The sequence below is a fragment of the Lygodium microphyllum genome, chromosome 13 (genome assembly GCF_053477565.2).
Source record: "Lygodium microphyllum isolate KBCC chromosome 13, Lygodium_microphyllum_v1.1.10, whole genome shotgun sequence".
Classification (NCBI taxonomy): domain Eukaryota; kingdom Viridiplantae; phylum Streptophyta; class Polypodiopsida; order Schizaeales; family Lygodiaceae; genus Lygodium; species Lygodium microphyllum.
This window is the reverse complement of record NC_141147.1, coordinates 112040305-112062202: the sequence shown is the minus strand read 5'-3', so window position 1 is coordinate 112062202 and position 21898 is coordinate 112040305. Positions and strand designations below refer to the sequence as shown.

Here is a 21898-nt window from a genome sequence, read left to right as displayed (position 1 = left end):
CGATCAGGAAGGACATCTCAGCCCTTGCTGTCCATCACTGTTCCCTACAGTCCGGCGCCTATTTCACACCCTCCACACGCTAATTGCTACTGTTTTTGCTTAATGACTGACTGCTGTTCGTCTGCACTGCTGTCGTACAGCCTGCCACGCCAACAAACTGCTGCGTTTGCAGGCTCCAGCTGCCGCCCTGACAATTTTTTCTCTCCTGTCTGCAGTCGCTGCAGTCTCTTTCTCTCCTGCAGGCTGTCCTACCTCCGTTTTTAGTCTTTCTCTCTCCTGCAGGCTATCCTGCCTGCGTTTTCAGTCTTTCTCTCTTATAGGCTCTGTTTTTATTCTTTCTCTCTTGTAGGCTCTCCTGCCTGCGTTTTTAGTCTTTCTCTCTCCTACAGGCTCCGTTTTTAGTATTTCTCTCTCCCCACTGCTGTCTGCATCAGATCCAGCTTCTCACTGCTGCGTTTACTGGTGTTCGACATCCGGAGGCTGCCTTACTGCGATTCAGGATCCGTTCGGAGTACGACACACTCTCCAGCTCATTACCCCTGCCCTAATCCTAGAGATACAGGAGTTCGAGGTTCAGTATTCATTCACTGCATAGTGTGTTTGCTGCATGAGTATCGTATTATTAGTAGTCATATCATTTCATTTATTCATTGTGTTCATTGTCTCTGAGTTACTCTAACCTAACCCTAATTGTGTTCCTTTTATTAGTTTGTGCTTTGTCGTACGGTTTCTGTTTATGTTTCTGTGTTAGGGTATTTTTCTTTCCATGGTATTAGAGCCTGGTACTCTCTGAGAAACCTAGGCCTTTGATCTAAAAGCTCTTCGCAAGAAGCAAGAACAGCAGTAGGTTCAAATGACTTCGAACACATCAATACTGATTCAGTCTCCAGATCAGCCTATGCCGAGAACCGAGCGAGAGTGGGCCAATCAGCTTGCTCCACAAAGTTCCCACATGGTGGGAGAAACATCTGAGTACATGGAAGAAAAGATAGGCAAGCTAACCTCTGAGAAATATAAACTGATCATAGTCTATCGACAAAAGAATATTGAGGAGCTCGATCGAAGGATTGCCCTTCAAGAAAAGCTTCTAAATGAAGGTATGCATGGATTTTACTCTTCAGATGTTGCGTGTAAGTCTGATGATGTTGCAGAGCTGTCAAGACCTCCATGAGGGATGGGCCCTTGTCTTGGAGAGCAAGATCCGGAGTATGTTCCATTTTTTTAGACTCTTCCGTCCTCTCCGGTGCAAGGTACTTTTTATTCGTCTTTTGTGCCTTATTCTTTTACCTCTTCTGTTTTGCAATATACTGGTAGAGATCATGTGGAAGAAAGAGTCCAGTCTGTTGACTACAGAAAAGGTTCTCTAGAGGACCAATTCTTATATGTTAACACACGTCACGTGGATTATAAGAAAAAGCCAGGTAACTCTTCTTCTGTCCTTCCTTTTTTTCCATCTACTTAACATAATCAGATTGAATTTGGTGTTCCTTTCACTTCATTACATGATGTATCATCATCTTCACAGTTTCATTTTCAGTTTTTAAATGATAAAAATGAACAAAAAGAATCTACACCTCACTTTCAAAACCCACCCATCCCACCACATTCTTCCGCTGCTTCACCACTTCCATTTATACCATTTACATTTCCATTTCAGACACCTCATGTCGCACCGCACATCACACCGAGGGGTTATGAAAACATAGTCACATCCTTTAGGACCTCATCCTTCCCTCAACCGGGTGGTGTTCCACCTACCTCATACACACTTTCGGGATCATTGCAGCCTAGGTATCCCACTCAGTCTCTCCCAAGTGTGGATCAATTGCCTCCACAGTTTGCCTCCATGGCATTGCCTACTGGACCTTCTGGTCATAATGTTGTGTCCTAGCCTTACTTTGGACAAGGCTACTGTGTCCGAGTGTCTCCACCTACACCGGCACCTTATGGAAACATTCATGTTCCAGTGCCTCCGCATCAATCGGCACTCATTGGACACTCACAGCCTACTTCTGCCTACCCACCTCTTCCCCCTCCTTACTCTTATCAGACGCTCTCACCTCCACCATCTTTCCCACCATCATCTTACTCCACCCACCCGACACCTCATGGTTCTAGCTCATCTTCTACCAAGAATGCATTTAATGACAAGACTCGTTTTAACGGGTCAAACTTTACTACTTGGTCGAATTTGATGAGACATGTCCTTGATTCACAGAACCTATGGGATCTAGTGCAGGGGTTGGAACCCCAACCCGATCCCGCATTTGTTCCATACGAGGTCGTTCACTCATGGAAGGCTAGGAATGCCTCCACTATTGTCGAGCTGATGTAGGGCTTATTGCTAGAGTTTCATTCTCAGCTTCAGCATTTTGACTTAGCGTCAGAGCAATAGGCACACTTAACCGCTATGCGGCTCGAGATAGCACCCATCGTATTAATCTTGACCATGAGATTCAGCTTTTCAAAATCACTGACCGGGATGACTTGAAAGTCAAGTTGGCTGAGTATCGGTGTCTCCTCCTGAATTCTCCACTACGGGGACTCTCAAGTCCTCTAACGATCAGGTCACATTGTTCCTAAATAAACTCCCCAAGAAATACTTCAATTTTGTGGAAGGAATAGTTTCAAAGTCTACCATACCTACATTCTATGAATTTGAGTGTCAGTTGTTGCGTTACGCACGGTTGTTCAATCAGTTTCATATGAATTCCTCTTCAAAGGGGGCTCTTCTTGCTCATTCTCAGAAAGGGCAACAAGGAAAGGGTAGACCAAACCAAATCTCCACTCAAAATCAAAATCAAACTCAAAAGCTAAATCGATCTGGGGATTCTCAAGGAAACTCCCAGTCACAACTCAAACCTGGGTGGCAGAATTTACCTAGAAAGAATAGGTATCGTTAACATTGTCAAAAGGTTGGCCATTTTGACGATGATTGTCGATCAAAGGCACGAGACATAGCATCAAAACCTAAGTCTCAGACCCCCGCCCCTCAGTCGGGCAACCCCCAACAGGAGAGGCAGGTGATGGCAAGGGGCAGTTTAAAGTTCAGACTCACACTGCCACCGCACAATCATCTCAATCGACAACGTTCTCAACTCCAGAGGGCTTGTCTGACTAGTCTGCAGAGGCCCATATCGTCTCCATAGAGACATCAGATGTGAGTCCCGTCCACATCTGTGAGTTGCCTCCCGACAAGGTTACTGCAGAAGCCCATTCGTCACAGCCGAGCACTTCAGTTCCAGTTTGGATTATGGACAATGGAACTACACATCACATGACTCCTATAGAGGACATTTTCCGTACCCGAGCCCCTATAGCCAGGTGGATCCGTATAGGACACAACTCCTTGGTCAAGATTCAGGCTCAAGGTTGTGTCAGTTTTGCCACTAACAAGGGTCCGGATCTGGCTTCACTGGACAATGTATATCATGTCCCTCAACTTGGGGTGAACTTGTTATCTGTTCAACAACTTTGCCGATTGGGGCAAGCAATTTTCTTTACAGCGACCACAGTCGAGGTCCTTGACTCTCTGACTCGTTTAGTGATTACTCGCTGTGAGGCACAGCCTAATGGCCTATACCACATGACACACTTTCTAACCGAGCCGACCGCCGAAGGCTCCGTGTTCCATAGCTTCTAGGCCTTAGCCACATCTCAAGAGCCTATGCACAATGAGCGTCTTTGGCATTTTCGCTTAGGGCATCTTGGTTATGACTCACTTTATGAGTTGTCACACCGTGAGCTGGTTGAGGGCCTTCCACGCCTGAAGCTAGCTCGAGATGTCTGTAAAGCCTGTCAGCTCAGGAAGCAGCACCGTACCCCATTTCCTCAGCAATCTACACATAGAGCTAAGGATTCTCTTAGACTGATTCACGTTAATCTTTGTGGGCCGACATCCACTGCTGCTTTGAACGGCGCGTTGTACTTCTTTTTGATAGTGGATGATCATTCTCGATACATGTGGGTGTACTTCCTCAAGCATAAGTCAGATGCTTTCACATATTTTTCTGCTTGGGTACTGCTGGTTCATAACCAGACTGTTCGTCGTATTGGGTGCATGAGAAGTGATAGCGGTGGTGAGTTTATCTCCCACGAGTTTTCCGAGTTTCTACAGAAGCATGGCATTTCTCGCCAGCTCACCTCTACCAACTCCCCCTCTCAAAATGGAGTCGTAGAGCATAGGAATCACACAGTCATGGAAATGGCACGCTCTATACTGTTCGTAGCAAAGCTTCCTGAGCGCCTTTGGATCGAGGCTGTCAACACTTCAGTGTACATCCTCAACCGATACCCGACTGCAGCTCTTCCTCAAAAGACCTTGTATGAGGCATTTTTTGCCTCTCGGCCTGTTATTTCCTATTTCAGAGTCTTCGGGTATCGTGCGTGCACACACACGCCTGATGACAAGACAGCAAAGCTTACTCCCCGAAGCTGATCTCCTTATTTTTGTGGAATATTCCTCTGAAGCGAACACCTATCGTTCTGTTGTAGGAAAACTTCTTTGGTTAATTTACACTAGGTCAGATTTAGCTTACTCAATTAGCATACTCAGTCAGTATTTCACAGCACCTAGGATGTCACATTGGATTGCATGTCTTCGTGTGTTGCGTTATTTGTGGTGTACTTTTTCTTATGGCTTGACATATGGTTCTAGTTTCTATTTGCAGGGATACACTGATTCTGATTGGGCAGGAGATCTTGACACCCGGTATTCCCATGGCGGCTACCTCTTTACCTTGGACACGGCTCCCATTTCTTGATCCAGCCATAAGCAAGAGACGGTGGCGGCTTCCACGGCCGAGGTTGAGTACCGGGCTCTCTTCGATGGCACCACCGAGGCCATCTATTTGAGGAGTTTGCTGGCGGCACTTCATTTTCCATGTGACTCTCCCATAGTTGTCTACTGCGACAACCAGAGTGCCATTGCCCTTACGGGCAATCTGATCATCACACCACGGACACGGCATGTGGGAGTGCACTTCCACTTTTCCAGAGAGCAAGTTGAGCTAGACACTATTCGCCTAGAGTTTGTCTCTTCATCAGATAATTTTACAGATATCTTGACCAACGCGGTCCAACCGGCCGGTTCTACAGTACCTACTACCCAAGATCGGCTTGGGTGCACCCTCCCCTACTTCTTCAGCTTGACGGGGAGAGGGTGCTTCCCTCTTGCTTTCCCTTTCAATTTGAGAGGGGGCGGCCCGTACTCTTGATCATGACAGTGATGATGCTTACAGTTTTTTTAGACATTACACTCACTTATTCTTTTGTATTGTATTATGGACATTTGTAACTTCATCCGCACTACAGGATGACCTGATTGTAAAAGGACACTTGGACAAGTGAACACTTCCCTTGCAAGGGCACTGTCCCAGTGGCACCGTTGCATAGCATATTGTATGAGCATGACATCTTGCATCTCCCTTTGCATTACCCTATGCATTGGCATTCTGTTCATGTCAACATGCATCTATGCGCATTTATCCCTTTTTGGTCTTTTGAAGTTGTCGACTCTAAGATCCACCATATTCGTAGCATAACACATAGCAGTTCTCTTAAAGGCAGTTTCCCTACCCTTGCTTGCTTGCTTGCTTGTCTTGCTAAGCCCACCGTTTTTTTTGCCTCTCACATACTCAACACATGATTGGCACATACACTCACTTTTATCATCCTTAGGCACTTATCCTCATCGGTGCGAGGGATTGGCTTGCTAGTTTTGTGAATAACTTGGGTTTAAAACTCTCTTTATCTTTTCTTATCTGTCACTTAATCGACCGCTGCCCCTATATTACTTATGTATTTTCAAAACACTTTTCAAAAAAAAACAAAAAAACAAAAAAAACAAAAAAAAACAAACAAGTCCATTGTTGATTCCATCTGTCTTTGTAGGCCTTGGTAGGCCCTTGGACAACCGACGAGCACCCTTGGTCCGATGCCCTGATCTCTCTGGGGTGATCACTTGGGCTCCCTTGGTAAGATATCCATCGCCTCTGTAGTCTTGGTAGGCCACTGGGCAGCCGACGTGCACCTTTTGTCCACTGCAATGACAGCTATTTCCACCTCAAGTTGTTGCCTTTCTAAGTAAACCTCGATAGGCTATTTCTTGGATCCCTATGAGTTTGCTTCAATCGATATTTGCAATTGAGTTAGTGGGTCAAGTTCCAAGTCTGGATGAGTAAATAATATGTTCCGCACATGTAATTTAGTTGTCAGCAAAGCATCTAGATGAGCACACATTGGTTGTGACTAGCCAACCTTGTGTAAAGATCCCCAAGTCCATTTCTACTTTAACAACCACTTTGTCTAGCTTGATGAGGACATAGAGACTCTCATGAAGGGGTGATTGCCACAACCCTCTTCCTACATCTAGGGATATGTAGGCATGCATATCTACAACTTCCATAATGGCATACTGGAGGTAGTAGTGCTCTCTAAAGTGAGGTGTGCTTTTTATGACCTCTAGCCTCTATGATGAACCCTCATATGTGCGGGATCATAAGAGTATTCAGGAGTTGTGATTCATGTATCTATCTTTCACATCACATGAGCACATTTTTCATGTGAATTTGTCTAAGGGCCAATTCACAACTGTCTGGATGTTGAGTGTATAATTGCCAAGGGGTTTTGGAACGGGAGGTATGGAATGGGTTTCATAGGTTTCATAGGAGTTTACTAAAATGTTAGAAACGGGTTTCATTCAAGATATGAAAAAAGCATGAAAGTTTTATATACATATATTTTTAATAACTCATGTGACGTAAAATACATAGATTGACATTATTCATTCTTCTATACAATGCAAATGAACATTCAACATAGCATCAATATTTGCATGCATCATGGTCCACTATCCATGCCAACATCAACTTTAGCTACTATAAAAAGAGCCATCAATATATGCAATTATCATGGATAACAACTCATCAGCAATGTGCGAGGAATGGAGTAGGAGACAGATTGAAGCCAATACAGAATTGAGCTTGCAAGGGGAAGCTCCCACCATCCTACTAAAGACTGCAATCTCGAAGAACTCATTCTCCAGCATTCAAGATATGTGATTTGGGAGCAATGGTGGGTTGTGCCAGCATCGCAGCATTGATTTACATTGTGTGCTTGTGAAGCAATACCCAAACCAAGGAGAGTCCATGCCATACAATCAAAGAAAACAGCGATAGAAAGGGTGGCTGGAAATAGGTGACAGTGATGGGGGGAAGGAGCAGGAGATAGTCAGCGACACTAAGGAGAGAGGAGGTGATCAAGATGAGAACAGGGGGGCACTCAAATAGTCAGATCTCTTTGCAGGATCCTTCTGTGTGAAGTCGGGATTGTATGTCTACATTACTCTTCAGCTTTGTATTTAGCTCACTGGTCATAGCCAGGCTTTGAGGTAATGTGGGAGACAATACGCAACAATAGATGCAGTCTTTAACAATTTTGCAGATTGAAACTTCTATGATATAAGCAGATCTACATAAAAGAGCCACAAGTAATAATATGACAATGAGGAAAGAAATCCAAAGACTCCGGAAACAACAGCAATCATAGGATATGGGACCTTTATTGAGGAGTAGCTCTCTAGTACATTACATGAGAGTAGCGTCAAGGATTTAGAGGCCTCACTTTTGAATGCTATGCATTTGCTCCTCTAATTTTATCAACCGAGTCTGCAGTTCCATGTGGTTCTGACTTAAAGACTCATACTTTTGCTTCAGTTTATCATATTCTCCAGCCAACCTGTACACAAACCCTGCTCAATGGTCAATGGTATAACATAGAATGTCATGCTTATGAAGCTCTCGTACCATGTACCTTTTCTTTTCTTGAGAAATTACTTGAAGCTCCATAGCTTTAGCATTAAGGAAAGATTGTTTTTGATTCAATGCTAACTCTAATTTTTGAATTCGATACTGCTGCTTCTGTAAATAAGAAGCTTGTAGTACCATTTCTTCCTAAATAACGAACCAAAATGAGTAATTAGTGACTTCAAATTAAAATTGAACTTTCAAATCTCTAGGTAGGTTGGCAAAACAGCAATTTTATGAAGTTCAAGCACACCTTTATTTGTGCTTCTTGTGACAGAACAGCTTCACAATCTTGTAGCTCCCTCTTTAGATGCACCAGGTTCTGAAACAAAAAATAATAATAAACATGACTATTGAAGCTTTGGGCAAGCCCAAAGTACTAAAGGGATCATCAATATATTATTGAATAATGTTAAAATAAAAAATAGAGGCAGCATATTATGCTAGAAAGGCTACTTGGGACCCTAGGACAAGAGGAGTTTAATCTGGTCATTTTGTTGTTTCTTTTTAAGATTCCAAAAAAGATACCAAAAGAAAATATTGCAAGAGCAACTCAATTTTTCTAAACTGGCTCCTCTAAGAAGCAGCTACATCTGTATTAACAAAACAAAACATATGATGTGTATTTTTGTTTTCTTCAAAAGAGGAAAAAGGACGGGGGAAAGGGGCCAAAAAAGGAAGAAAGGGAGGAGGACATGTGGAGGAAGCACAGGGTTGTTTCCCCCCCTTTTTTTTGGGTGGCTGGGGGGGGTTCCCATGCCCATGAAACTATTCCTCTAAAAAGAAGCAAAGAGCCTTGGTCCAGAACATGAAGTAAACCCTCCACATACTCTCCCATCCTTTTCAAATCATCCATATCTTTACCCAATCGCCAACTAGTAGACCATGTCCAGCCATATCACTGAAATCACCTCAAGTACAGAAAGTCCCTACTACTCAACACATTTGTGTGAGAGAGTGACAGAAATAGCCTGTCATGTCTCTCTTCCTCTACAAAGGACGAGCAAGCCTTGCCCCAAACATGAAGGAAAGCTCTTAATCACCCTTATTAGAGAAGTCCTCTAATGCTCAATCACATATCTATATCTCACTTTCTAGACATGCCAAGCTAGAATCCTTCTATTCTCAACTTGGACTCACATATCTATATCTTGCTTTCTAGACATGCCAAGCTAGAATCCTTCTATTCTCAACTTGGACTCACATATTGGCCACTTATTTTGAGAGTAGACTAGGATAGATAGTAACGAGGTAATTATAGATCCGATAACTTTGAGGTCATAGCTAATTGAGAGCATCCTCATAACCCCAAGGCATCATGAAGTATGCAGTTGCTCTCACACGCTATCATCTCTTCATCTATCCCTAAGAAGATCATAATGAGAGCCCTCTAAAAGCTGTATAAAAAAGTTTCTGGTAATACACGAGGGGTTAGGTTGTCTATTTATCTGTCAGTAAAAAAGTCCATTATGAGAGCTTTCTACAAGCCATACAAAAAAAATTTGAGTACTGTGTCATAGACAGGGTTCAGTTCCAACGTGTATAAAGGTTTTGTGATGGGCCCTGGGTCTTCTATTAGCATTTTGGAAGTGGAGGATTTTTTTGGGTTTCGAAGTGGAGGGCAGGGGCCTGATGCACATGGAAGAGACCCACATTTGATGTCAATGATCTACTGGAAAGGAAACATCCTCGCAACCCAAACATGAAGGAAAACCACTTGGTGCTCCCCTGGACTCTCCAAATCTACCCGGAGCCTTTTCCAATGGCTCCTCAAAGGAATGAATTATGTGAAACCATAAGGCCAAATCACCTCTGTGGGGGAGTCCCCTATTGCTCGATCACATGTTTGCATACAAGAGTCTAGACATGCCCAGCTAGAATGTTGCTGATGTTTTCTCACCTGTTGACCGCTTATTTTGAGTAGATCCTAGAGTAGATGATAAGCTCATTGTACATCTAGTGATTCTTGGAGCATTGCTGTCTAGAACATCCTTATAACTTAAGCAAAGTTGAGGTAATGCAAAGGGAAACTATTTTCAAGTGAATCTCATCTCTCCATCTACCCCTAAGAAGGCCATAATGAAACCTCTTTACAAGCCCTAGGTCAATCCCATATAGAACTTTTTCAGTATTGTTGCATGGCAACCTATCAAACAGTTTGGAGGAAGGTGACCTTATGCTAGACATACAGCCAATCATCATACGTCACTTGCTACATCAAGAGGGTCAGCTTTTCCACCCTAGAATCCATGCAAATTCCAAGAGCTTACACTGTAGACTTTTAAGATGTTTCTTTAACTACACTGTTTAGCCCCTATAGTTCAAGTTTACCTGATTACATGAATGCTCTAGCCCAGTGTGGTCGAGTATGAAGAGAGGCAGACTGAAAATTTCATATAATAGATTCAAAGAGCCAAGTACTAATGAACCATCTCGAAAACATGCCTTCTGTTCATTTATTTAATCACAGCCACTTGGAGTTGATAGGGGCCTTGAAAATGAGATGTGAAGAATATACAACAACTTTGCAATGTATGAACTTCTAGTGCATATTTTTTAACTTTATCATTTGACACCTCTAGACTATACCAACCTTTGTCATTTCATATTTGTCTTGTTGCAGTTTGCGATTGGCTAGCTCAAGTGTCTCATAGGCCATCCTCTTCCTATAAAAGTTTCTCTTCAATAAGAAAACATATACTGGTTGTTTGATGAGCACAAGATTTTTTCAAAATTTTGATCTAATTAATTAAAGGACAATAAAATAAAGGGCACATATGCACATCAATTATCATGGTTAGCAGGACATTGAATCTCCCCTTGGTTGTTAAATAAGACCAAATTAGATCTCATGACAAACCTGCTTTATGAATCAAATCCCTCTATAGCATTATTTGCTTGAGGTTGTGAGAAGGCATTTGAACTCTGACTTAACAGACCTCCTGATTGCCTATTCACCCAGTCATTGTGTTAGAATTCTCCTTCTATTTTGCTTATCATTGAAGTCCTCTACAGGGCTCTTTGTATTTTACCTCAGGAAGTTTATTTCTGGCATGTTTGTTAATAAATTTCTCTTTTGTTTTTGTTAAAAAACAAAAACTTTCGATTTTCTGCAGAGGTGACATCTACATAGAAACCTATTTGACTAGTAATACTTAGCTTCCTATCAGCACTCTTGATTTTGATACAAGCAATGCACAGTAGCCTCACCATCATCTATCCCAAAGTACCCATTGAACACTTACCCCAAGGCCGTCCTCTAAATCTGCTAGGCTGAGGGCAATCCCAAAGGCAATGTATTTGAGTTCCCATACAACCCACATTTGTAGGACAACAAGAAATCTACCAAAATCAAGTCCCGTCCCAACCCACTAATGCTCTTCTGCCAAATAACCAAAGATATAAGGATACCAACCCAAACTATTCTCAAACTGCCATAGCTTTATCCACATTTGATATCTGACCCTTAAGAAACATGAAAGATTCAGCTGCCAATGGCTAATAAATCATCTTTGCTCCATGGGAATAATCAAGACAACTATACAACCTGATCAACCAGATTTAAAATTTCATCAGTCCACCAAGGTAGGAGCTCCCTAGGAGTACAATGTTGGTTAGCATAAAACATGGCACGATCTTGGGCTGTTTTAATGCTTTTTCTAGCGATCATCAACATCGCCTACATATCATGCAGAAAGTCGACTACGGACTGCATTTTCACCCCCCTAAGCTTTGTGGCAATCGGTGGTTTTGGCTCATAATCGTACATCAGCATGAACGGGCTAGAACTAGTAGCCGAATGCTTACCACAGTTATAAGCAAATTCAATCTGAGAAACATAACGCTCCTAATCAGATTATCTACAAGAGACATATGCATATGGTTTGATTCATCCGTTTGGTCTATCCATTGGTTTCAAAATATTCCAAGGAAGACCTGGACAATCAAGTTTCCAGTTTTTGGAAGACCATTTGCCAAAATGGCTAGTGAACTTATGATCCTATTCACGACTATTTCGTCGGGCAAACCATAAAGTCTATAAAGATGTTTGACAAAAAGACCAACCAACATGTGGCTTTTCACGATTGCCTTTGTAGGAATGAATCGAGCCATTTTCGTCAACTAGTCGAACACAACCCAAATTGCACCATGGCCTTGATTTATACAAGGCAATCCTACGATATAATCCATAGAAATGCTACTCCATTTCCTATTAGGGATTTGTAAAGAATGTAGCATCCCCGTCTATCTACACCATTCAACTTTGTTAAGTTAATACTACACGCGCTCATGAACATAATATTCAACCATAGTCTTAATATACAGCCAATAAAAATAACGGGTGACCAAGGCTAAAGTCTAGTGCATCTCATCAAGATACTCATAAAATTTTACTGCGGATATCCTGATCATCCGGCACACACACTTTGCCTTAATTAAAAAGCAATCCATTACAAAAGGAATACTTTTTTGCCATCTTCCTTTTAGTAGTCAATCTTCAGGCATCAAAACCACCCAAGCTTCCCAGGTTACTAGTTGCCAAATCTTACCAAAGGAGAGATCATTTTGGCAACACCTTTTGAGAGAAAGATAGAAATCAATCTAAATTTCGGAAAAAGATAAGGCATTGGCTTCAAGAATTCAACTAGGAGTATTGGCAACGATATTAGTTACAACCTTCCTATAGCAAATTTTGAAGTCAAACTCTTGCATAGGCTCTGCCCATCTAGCTTTGCCGCTACAAAGATTAGGTTGATCACATAGATTCAATGAATGGTGGTCCATCCAAATAATAAACCGGGCGTCGTACAAATAACAATGCCATACTTTAAGCACACAGATGACAATCAATAATTCTTTCTCTCGGGTTGTATAGTGTGTTTGGGCATTAGCCAGTTTACAACTCTCGAATGCGATAGGTTGGCCATCCTAATAAAGGATAGCACCTAAAGCATAGTCGCTCGCATCCATATGAATCTCAAAAGGTTTATTCAAACTGGAAATCTGCAACATCAATGCAATGCTAATGAGCTGCTTCAATATTTGAAAACATTGATTGAGCTCACTAGTCCAAATAACCGACCGACTAGCGTGTTTCTTCTTGCTTTGGATACCCTTAAGTAAGCGTGTCAAGGGTTTAGCAATATGAGCATAGTCTCCTTAAGTAAATGTGTCAAGGATTTAGCAATATGAGCATAGTCCTTTATAAATTTCTAAAAAAATCTTTAAAATTTTTTACTTGCCAAAAGGCCCCTGATATAGGCCAATCGAGCACTACTTGTAGCAACACTCTAGGTCACGACCACATCCCAAGGGTTGGTGTCCCATATCACCAATCCATACCATCCTAGTGTATAGATGCATCCGCCAATGGGCTGAGAGTCCAAGAGTAGTGATCACACAATGAATGTGCTCAATACAGCCTTGAATCCTATAAATACGACTTGGCTGCCCTAACCCTGAAGTGTCCTTAGTGCGTTCGCACTAAGTCACTTCGTAACCATCATGACCAATGCTACTAATGCCCACCCGAACACACAATGGATCATGGATATTGTCACAGATGGGAGCTAATTTGCTAGTATTATAGCTTGGTATATCTAGACCGTGGTATGAACATGACCAAAACACAATAAATCAGACAAAAACATGAAAACACTAATAGACAAGAAAGGTGACTCTGAAGTAAATGAATGAACATTGTAAATGAACGAATGTGTGGACAAGATGCTCAAAGATAGAGCTGTCCTACAGCCCATGACTCTCATGGGAACAGGCTGAGGGAGTAATCAGAGTGTGACGTCCACCAAAAACAAATCTGTAGGGCTATTACCACCAGTCAGAGCAAGCAGGCAACAAAACACAGCCAGTAGGAGAGTGTGTTGGGCTGACGGAGACCTCCAGAAGCAGGGCCATACCAGTATGAGCAGATCTGTGACAAACGAAGTTGTACCAGCACTCAGTCTGATCAGGGCAGCAGCTGGGAAGAGCAGATCTGATGCTGAAGACTGTTTGGAGTCTGTCCAGATTGAGGAAAAGGTGCAGCAGCCTGTCATTTGGCAGTAAAAGCTGAAAATGCAGGGAAAACAGGTGGCAGTGATAGTGCAGCAGCTGGCATTAGCAGACAGACTGTAAACACAGCTATGTAGAGCACCCAAAGAGCAGGGCGGCAGCTGTAGACTGGTCAGATGGGACTGAGAGGGTGTGCCAGCAATCGGCTGAGGGCTGGACAGCCACGTGATGGAGTAGACTGATGGCTGAAATGAACAAGATGACAAGTGAGTGAGCAAACCATCTATTTATAGATAAGGAACAACCAAACTTGTAGAGTTTGCTTATGGGACACTGAAAAGCACTAAAGTTTGAGTTTTGGGGCTATTCAAACGAGCTAAGTAAGATTTAATGATATGCTCCTTTCTTAGCTAAATATGTAGTACTCATGGATAAGTTCTATACGATGGCTAGTCAAGGTGGCTAAGATTACATGCATTGAAATTTTGAAACCATAGAGGAGGAGCAAGTACCATGGATTACTTGATGGGGTCATCCACTGATACCAAATATCAAGAGCTTTACTATTTCTGGTGGGTCCATTAGTGTGGCCACAGATAATTAACATTTATCTTTTTCAATAACTACCAAGGACGTTAAGCACTTCCACACCACAGCATGCTATCCTAAATACCATTTTACACAATAGACATCTACATATATAGCAGTGCAGCATAACCAGGTTATTCACATTAGACCCAGAAAGTACATTAGATGAGTCTGCAAGATGCTTGGCAAACATACTGCATATCACAACAACTAAGGCATGGTATGATTATGCAAAAACTTATAAGAGATATACTAGGGCAAACCTCTTCACCTCTGCCATCAGCAACCCAGCTAAATGATAGTAGCTTATTCACCCTATGGATAGTACTACATTATATGCTAAGAGAGCTCAACATCATGATGGCTTGGTGGCAAAATATCTCTCTCATGCACCAAATACTTTGGCTCCAGTACTAGTACACATGGTGAGCAAAAAGATATCAGTGAGGCTGTTCCAACTGGTTGGTTAACACACATCATTGTGCTACTTTCCAAAAGTGGAGACCCTATGATATCTAGGCATTACCGCACCATTATGATGTGCCACTCATAAAAATAAGTTGGATCCAACAAGGTTGTAACTCAGCACAGCTCATAAAGACCAAGTGTGTGAAGCAGATGCCACCAAAAGTGGAGCATAGGAGATCTGAAACTCACTTGATATGCTTTAAAGCATCATCATCATGATTGGGTGGTTATCCACAGCACATAAGTCTTTTTTATTTTTGAGTTCTAACACATGCCCCACCCCATGCATATACATTCATGTAGAGCACATGAAAGAAGAGTCTAGAGCCTTTCTTGCCACATGGACTACCGGGCACCTTCTTCCACCTAAGGACTCAACATATGACTTGCCATTATACAATACCAAACTGGCTCTTCACACAGCCCTTGCAAGACATTGTCGCTAGAGAGAGGCCAGCATGGGAGATGTCTATACTATACCTATTTCTGGGCACTCTCATGGACCCAAGTAATGGATTATTAACCATCAATGACAGAACCATTCTGAATATGTGTGAAGCTCAATATTTTGTTGACTGTAGCTTCATGTTTCACAGGTTATTAAATTCTAGATGAAAAGTAAAATGAGGTATGCTTATATAAATAGCACATCATGTCACCATCTCAAACAGTATACCAACAGGTTTTGTAAATCACCTTTCCAAAGCAGATTGAAGTTGTTCTTGTGAAAGCTGCAGCTGTTCCAGCATGGTATCTTTTTCCCAGATCAAAATCTTCATATGATTGCAACTTTTCTCTTGGATATGGAGTTCCTGATCTCTTTGCAATGAATCTATCTCAGTATATTAAAACATATAATATGACATATGTTCCATTAAAGCACTAGAACAAAATAATCTATCACCATACTGGTGGTCAAGGTAGGTTTGGCTGATTATAAATAGAAACTACATTAAACCCTAATGAGCAATAAAACCTATGAAAAAGAAAAGCAAATTGCATTAGGCATCCTGCTTTAACAAGCTGGATGAAAGATACAACCGAACTCTTTGACAGTTCAGCAGTCACTAAGAAGCAAAGATCTGGAAAACAGATTAAAAAAAGAACCAACGACTGCGAGGACTGAAAACAGACAGGAAGGGGAGAGTTGCCAAGGGATGAGAGCGCAAAGGTGGGGATAAGTTTGCAAAGTTAATGAGAGTGAGTGGCAGTGTTCAAGGGGAGAATGGTAGATACCAAGCTTTCTTTGAAGTTTGAGACCAAACAGTGAAGATGATCCCCATTTAATTTCACCCATTACTTTTTCTTTCTACTGATTGTGGAAATACCTTCAAATTGATTGAGCAAATGACCAGTCACAGCATAGAAATTGGAAACCCTTCTAGTACCTGTTCTCTTTCATGTAACGAAATTTCAAGATTCTGAACCTGGTCTTGAAGATTCTCCACCTAAATAGGAGTAAAGAATATGTCAATCCTATCACTGAAGTTCGACAGTCTTTAATTTCACAGAAAGAGATTCATCCGTTGAAGACCATGCTCGCCAAATCATACCTTCTCTTTTACATGTTTGGCATAAGAAACAATCTGTTGCTCCCTTTTCTCATGTTGTCCATTTAATCTTATGATGAGTTTCCCTTGCTCTGCTAGCTTTTGAGATTGTTGTATGTTCTTAGCTTTTAAGAGAGTAATCTCGAGATCCTTTCTCTCGATCTCAGCCTTCAGATTCCATGTCAAACAAACAAGAAGTGAATGTCTGTTGCAGACAAAAGTATAGATTGTTATAATAGCTGAAATCTGTGCAGTGTATACTGAAAAACTTCAGCAACGTTCTCCACTCATATTTTTCCAAACAAAGAAGCTGCCCAAAGATGGGAATTTCTCCAATGAAAAGAACATATTTAATAACTACCCTGCTTATACTTAATCCACTTAGTACAGGAAGTGAGGGTTTGCAAACAGCCCAAAAAGTTGCAACTTGTGCTTGGCTATGTACTATTCATGTTCATAATTAAGTTATCTAGAGGGAACCAATAAACTGGATTTCAAGGTTTTTTTTTTTTAATGATAGATTCATCCTTTTATAAAGAAAGGGTTTCGCCTTTTTCAAGAAAATCTGCATGGGGCAGCTCTACAAGTTGCATACAACTATTGAGACAGTAACTTCCACTAGGGTAACCATTTCTCAATGGAAAAAGATCTCCACCAGTTGCCCCACTAAAGGGTATAAGTTCCACTGGAATGTCCATCTCTAGACTTGAAAAAACTTCCCAATTGCCCCACTATAGGAGAGAGTGCTCCCTTCAGCCTGTGAGGGCAATCTTTTCCCATGCTCTTGCCATGGTTGTCATGTACGAAAAGTATGATATGGGATGGTATAATAAAATATAGTTCTAAATGTTACCATAAAAAATATTAAGGTATGGTATCATAAAAGTATGTCATTCTCTCCTAAAGGCTACTTAAAAGTTAAAACCTTTTCTTTTTGACAAAAAAATTTAGAGAAGTAGTCTGAATCTCAAATAACATAATCGCATGAGAGAATTGTGCAAGTATAAGAAGCATTTAACCCATCCCAAAGTGCATATTGAACCAGAAAAGGAGTATCTATTATGTTGATATCTTACGGTCCTAATACGTACAATATGGTATAGCACGAACCCTTTTGTAAGTGGTACTAGTGGTGCCATTGGTTTCAATCCAAGTGGAGGTAGAACCATTGGTGCTCAAGACCTTCCTGCACTGCAAGCAATAAATCTGCCATTCCTAGGCCATCTAGCATACATTACTACATTAGATTAGATTCATTTTCATATAGTGTGATGTTTACAATTTATTTACTCATTTATTCATGTGGAAGCATCAGTTAAACCCAATCATTGGCTATAAGAAGCCCTATAGTTGTTGCTACATTTCAAGACTACAATAAACAGCAATAATAACAACTCTTGGGAGGGCTAAGACACTTTTGGAATCAGGTTAATGACTCCCACCTTCCATGAAGCAAGCATGATTCCAATCTCCCAAACCTGTTGGCACATGGCTATCAAGGGTTTCACCAAACTGGAAGCATAGGCTTCAAAAAACTCATTACATCCCATCTTGGACCTTTTTCCTTGGGAAAATGTAACAAAACATCCATGACTTCTCCCTCCAAGATATCTCTATCCAAATCATCATGCATATCTAGCAACACTTGATCCTTGAGCATGGCATAGAAAGACGAGCGGTCATGGGTGGTCTGCTAAGTAGAAGGAGACAAAGAACCAAGAAGGTCAAGGAATTATTCTCTACACGTATGGACAATGGACTGCGGATCCATAACCATCAAGTTGTGTGCATACTCGAGATGCACCATATTCTCTCAAGTAGGAGAGACATGCAAACCTTGAAATAATTTATGCGACTAACATGAAGCATCTTGTAAATTCTCAGTCAAGCTTTGCAGCTTGACTGGCTCATATAATCTCAACTGAAATTTCTGAATGAGATTTATCAACCTTGTAGCCAATGGTAGCAAGAATGGATCATCTAGAGAATCAATTAGCATAGAGCGAACCAGTTGTAGCATTGCTTCAGCAGTGTGCCGACATTGCCTACAAAGACAAGCATGATGGATACCATAATGGCTGGCAACCCTATGCACATTATGGAGCAATTGCTCAAAAGAGTCACCATGCCCAGAGGGAAAATCAAGTAAAAACCTGTCAACCAGCTACTCCATATAACCATTAAAGACTGAGTGCTTCAGATAAGATGAATTAAAATGCACATTTGTGGCTGCCCATTTCTGGAGGACTGCTACATCTGTGTTTTCTTCTTCTTTATGTGAGGTGGCATCCTCCAACATTGGAGCTTTGGTGGTGTATTGCTTCAGGATCATCTAGAGACTCTCTCCATCAACTCTCTCTATTGAGCCTATTCCTAGAGAGAGTGTGGTAGTATCTACAAGGATAGCCTTAGAGATATGATCTAGGTCATACATAGATATACAGTTGCATGATACATGTGGGTTAGTGTTATAGAATCTGAGATACACGCTCGACTTTCTTATATACTTAAAAATATATATGGCAAATATTATGTTGGCACAGAGGGAGAATAGATGAGAGAAAAGAAAGATGTAAAGAGAGAGGTAGAGAAATTGGCAACACACTAGGGACTGGAAGATGGGCCAATCCCCCCCCTTGTGGAGTTATATTATTGACAAAGAGCAAGCTCCTCCGTTACACATAAGCCAGTTCTTACTTATAGATCTTGGAAAGAAGATCACGGTTCCTTGCACGGTATACAACCGGCTAACACTTGCACAACTTGGAAGTTGGCACCTTTTGATCCTTCTTGGGTCTCATTCTCTCCTACACAATATGTGCAGGGCTCTCCTCTTGGTGCTTGATTTCAGCAGAGCTTCCGTAGCACTTGCACCTTCTCTTCTCCTCTTGAAACTTGATTTCCGCAGAGCTTCCGCAGCACTTGCACCTTCTCTTCTCCTCTTGGATACATGCAAAGTGATGCTTCCTTCACCTCTCCCTTACACCCAAGGAGAGCCTCCTCTTTTATAGGCTTTCAAGAGCTTCTCTTCTTAGAGAGAGAGTTGAGTTGATCTTCATGCAAGATGTGGTTGTTCCACTCTACAACACTAATTTCAAAATATCTCTTTGTGCATTGTTTGGATGAAAAAACATCCAAAACGAAAGTTGTAGATCTCGCTGATTTCGATAACCCTCGCGGCCCATTTTTAGAGATCGTTTTTCTATTGCGAGATATTTTAAAAATGAATTTTCCAAAAAACTGCTTTTTAAACTATACTCTTAACTTATGGTCCATGCAACCACCTTGAGTCATAGATAAGGAGAGTTCATTAGATTGCCTTGGGCCTCAACCTTAAGATTGAATTCCACACAAAAGCTTATGTCATTTTAGACCTTAGAAAGAGAAAATCACTTCTCTCCCCACTTCCAAAGGATCACGTCTCTCGTCTTTCTTAGTGAGAGAATTCTCTCTCTCGTCTTTCTTAATGAAAGAAAAGACCTTAAACCTTGACTTGTAGGGGAGAGGATAATTCCAAATGAATGCAATGCTCATTACACAAAAGTAAACATTCCCAAGCATTCCTGAATGCACACATAACTACATATACACAATGCTAATGCACTTCCTCTTCTTAGAACTCAATCCATCTTCATTTATGTGTAACTCCTTGATTCTTGTGTACACTCTTACACTTGGCAGACACTTCTTTCCCCCTTCATAACTTGTACTACCTGTACCAGATATCCCCGTCACAATGCTCTGATCACCCCATTAAGTGATGCACTAGGAATACTGGTCTCTAAATGGTCTCATGGCCATGCTAGATCATCATCAACACTTAAAGAAAAGTGAGTCATTAATTTATTAACATGAATTTATTAAATAGAGAATGCGTAATAAGCAATTAATTTGGTGACAATTAGGGTGAGAACTCCTAGACCCTAAGACATGGATATTGCAATATGCTATATTTCTGACCTATATATTCTAAATATTCCAGCCAAGGAGAATTGCCATACATGCCTTTGTGTGAAGTCATTATGAGATCCATCACAAGACAAATGATCCTATGTATTAAGGGCTAATAACTAATAAAGTGGGCTTGCACCGGATGGCCCAAGGGAGATTTGACTTGAGTATAAGGGACATCATTGCCCAAGGCAATGCACATGGCATGGGGATTTTTAATGGGGTTGGTTGATTAGCCGTGTTTAGATCCACTAGCTTGTTGGAACAACAAGTGAAGGACCACTACAATGAACTACCTCAAGGGTTCTCTCAATCTACTGCAGAAAATTCAGGAGTTCACCATCTCAGATAGACTTGTTGGACTAGCAACAAACCATTCATACTTGGATTTCATATGACTTACATAAGAGATGACATTCATAAATCTCTCTCTTAATACCCAAAATATCACTTCACTAGAGATATATCTAGAATAGATGGAATACACTATCTAATAAAATGTCTACTCTGGTCTAGATGCATCACTTGAAGAACTCAATCAAAATTTAGCAAATATCCTATATAATGCAGCAGCCTATGTATTTCCACATATAAACACTAGGCAAAGAGAACCCCCCCATACCATTTAGCTGAAGAAATGCTCTAAAGGCAAAAAACACAAAACCAATCGTACAACAAAGCACAAATTGATAAACACAATACATAGTTAGGGCTACGGTAACCCAAAGACAGTGAACACAATGAACAATGAAGTAAATGACTATTGAATATACAATGCTCAGCAGCAAACACACTATGCAGTGAATAGTGAACCTCCAACTCTTGTATCTTTGGGATCAAGGTAGATGTTATGAGCTAGAGAGTGTGTCGTACTCTGAACGGATCCTGAAACACAACAAGGCAACCTTCGTGTATCGAGCACCAACAAACGCAGCCATAGAAGACTGGATCTGCTGCAAACATGCAAAAGGAGGCAGAATATGTAGCAAACACAAATTTGTAGATGAGAGAGAAAACTTGGCAACAGCTGTAGGAGGCAAACACAAACAATATGTGGGTGACAAGGTAGAGAGTGTAGGCGACAGTGAGGATGACCCCACAGAGGAGAGAGAAGATCAAACACGAACAGTTTGGTCAAGGTGACCACCTGGATGATGGCGGCAACTCCAGAAGGCCCTAGTGATAGTAAATGCAGCCTGAATGATAACATCGGCAGCTAGAGATGGATGCAACTCCAAAAGGCCCAAGTAATAGTAAACACAGCCTAAATAATGACCCCAGTAGTAGCTGGAGATGGACGCAACTCCAAAAAGGCACTTGTGATAGTAAACACAGCCTGAATGATCACAATAGCAATTGGAGATGGACGCCTAACAAGAAACACAAATCTACCAGTGATCAATCAACAAACAATAGCTCAATGTGGATGATGGAGACTAGAATCAGAAACCAGATGGTAGTAGACAACAAAGGGAGGCTCCGACCGTAATGTCCTCTGCAAACGGGGTGTAAGCAGTAGAGATA

At 41.4% G+C, this 21898-nt stretch overlaps 1 protein-coding gene across 7 annotated transcripts in view; it reads right to left on the bottom strand.

Moving 5' to 3' along the window:
• The window catches only part of LOC148027064 (uncharacterized), a 110873-nt gene that overhangs the window by 49936 nt on the left and 39039 nt on the right, over nt 1-21898 (bottom strand). For 4 of the 7 annotated variants that reach the window (XM_087691597.1, XM_087691596.1, XM_087691598.1 and 1 more), the window contains exons 3-9: nt 16427-16591; nt 16262-16321; nt 15570-15685; nt 10399-10471; nt 8059-8127; nt 7813-7952; nt 7624-7737 (exon numbers count right to left, since the gene is read on the bottom strand). In XM_087691597.1, coding sequence (XP_087547723.1) covers nt 7624-7737; nt 7813-7952; nt 8059-8127; nt 10399-10471; nt 15570-15685; nt 16262-16321; nt 16427-16591 — 737 coding nt within the window. Of the gene's footprint in view, nt 1-7623; nt 7738-7812; nt 7953-8058; nt 8128-10398; nt 10472-15569; nt 15693-16261; nt 16322-16426; nt 16592-21898 lie in introns of all 7 variants that reach the window. The other 3 variants (XM_087691599.1, XM_087691600.1, XM_087691602.1) reach the window with 3 other exon arrangements.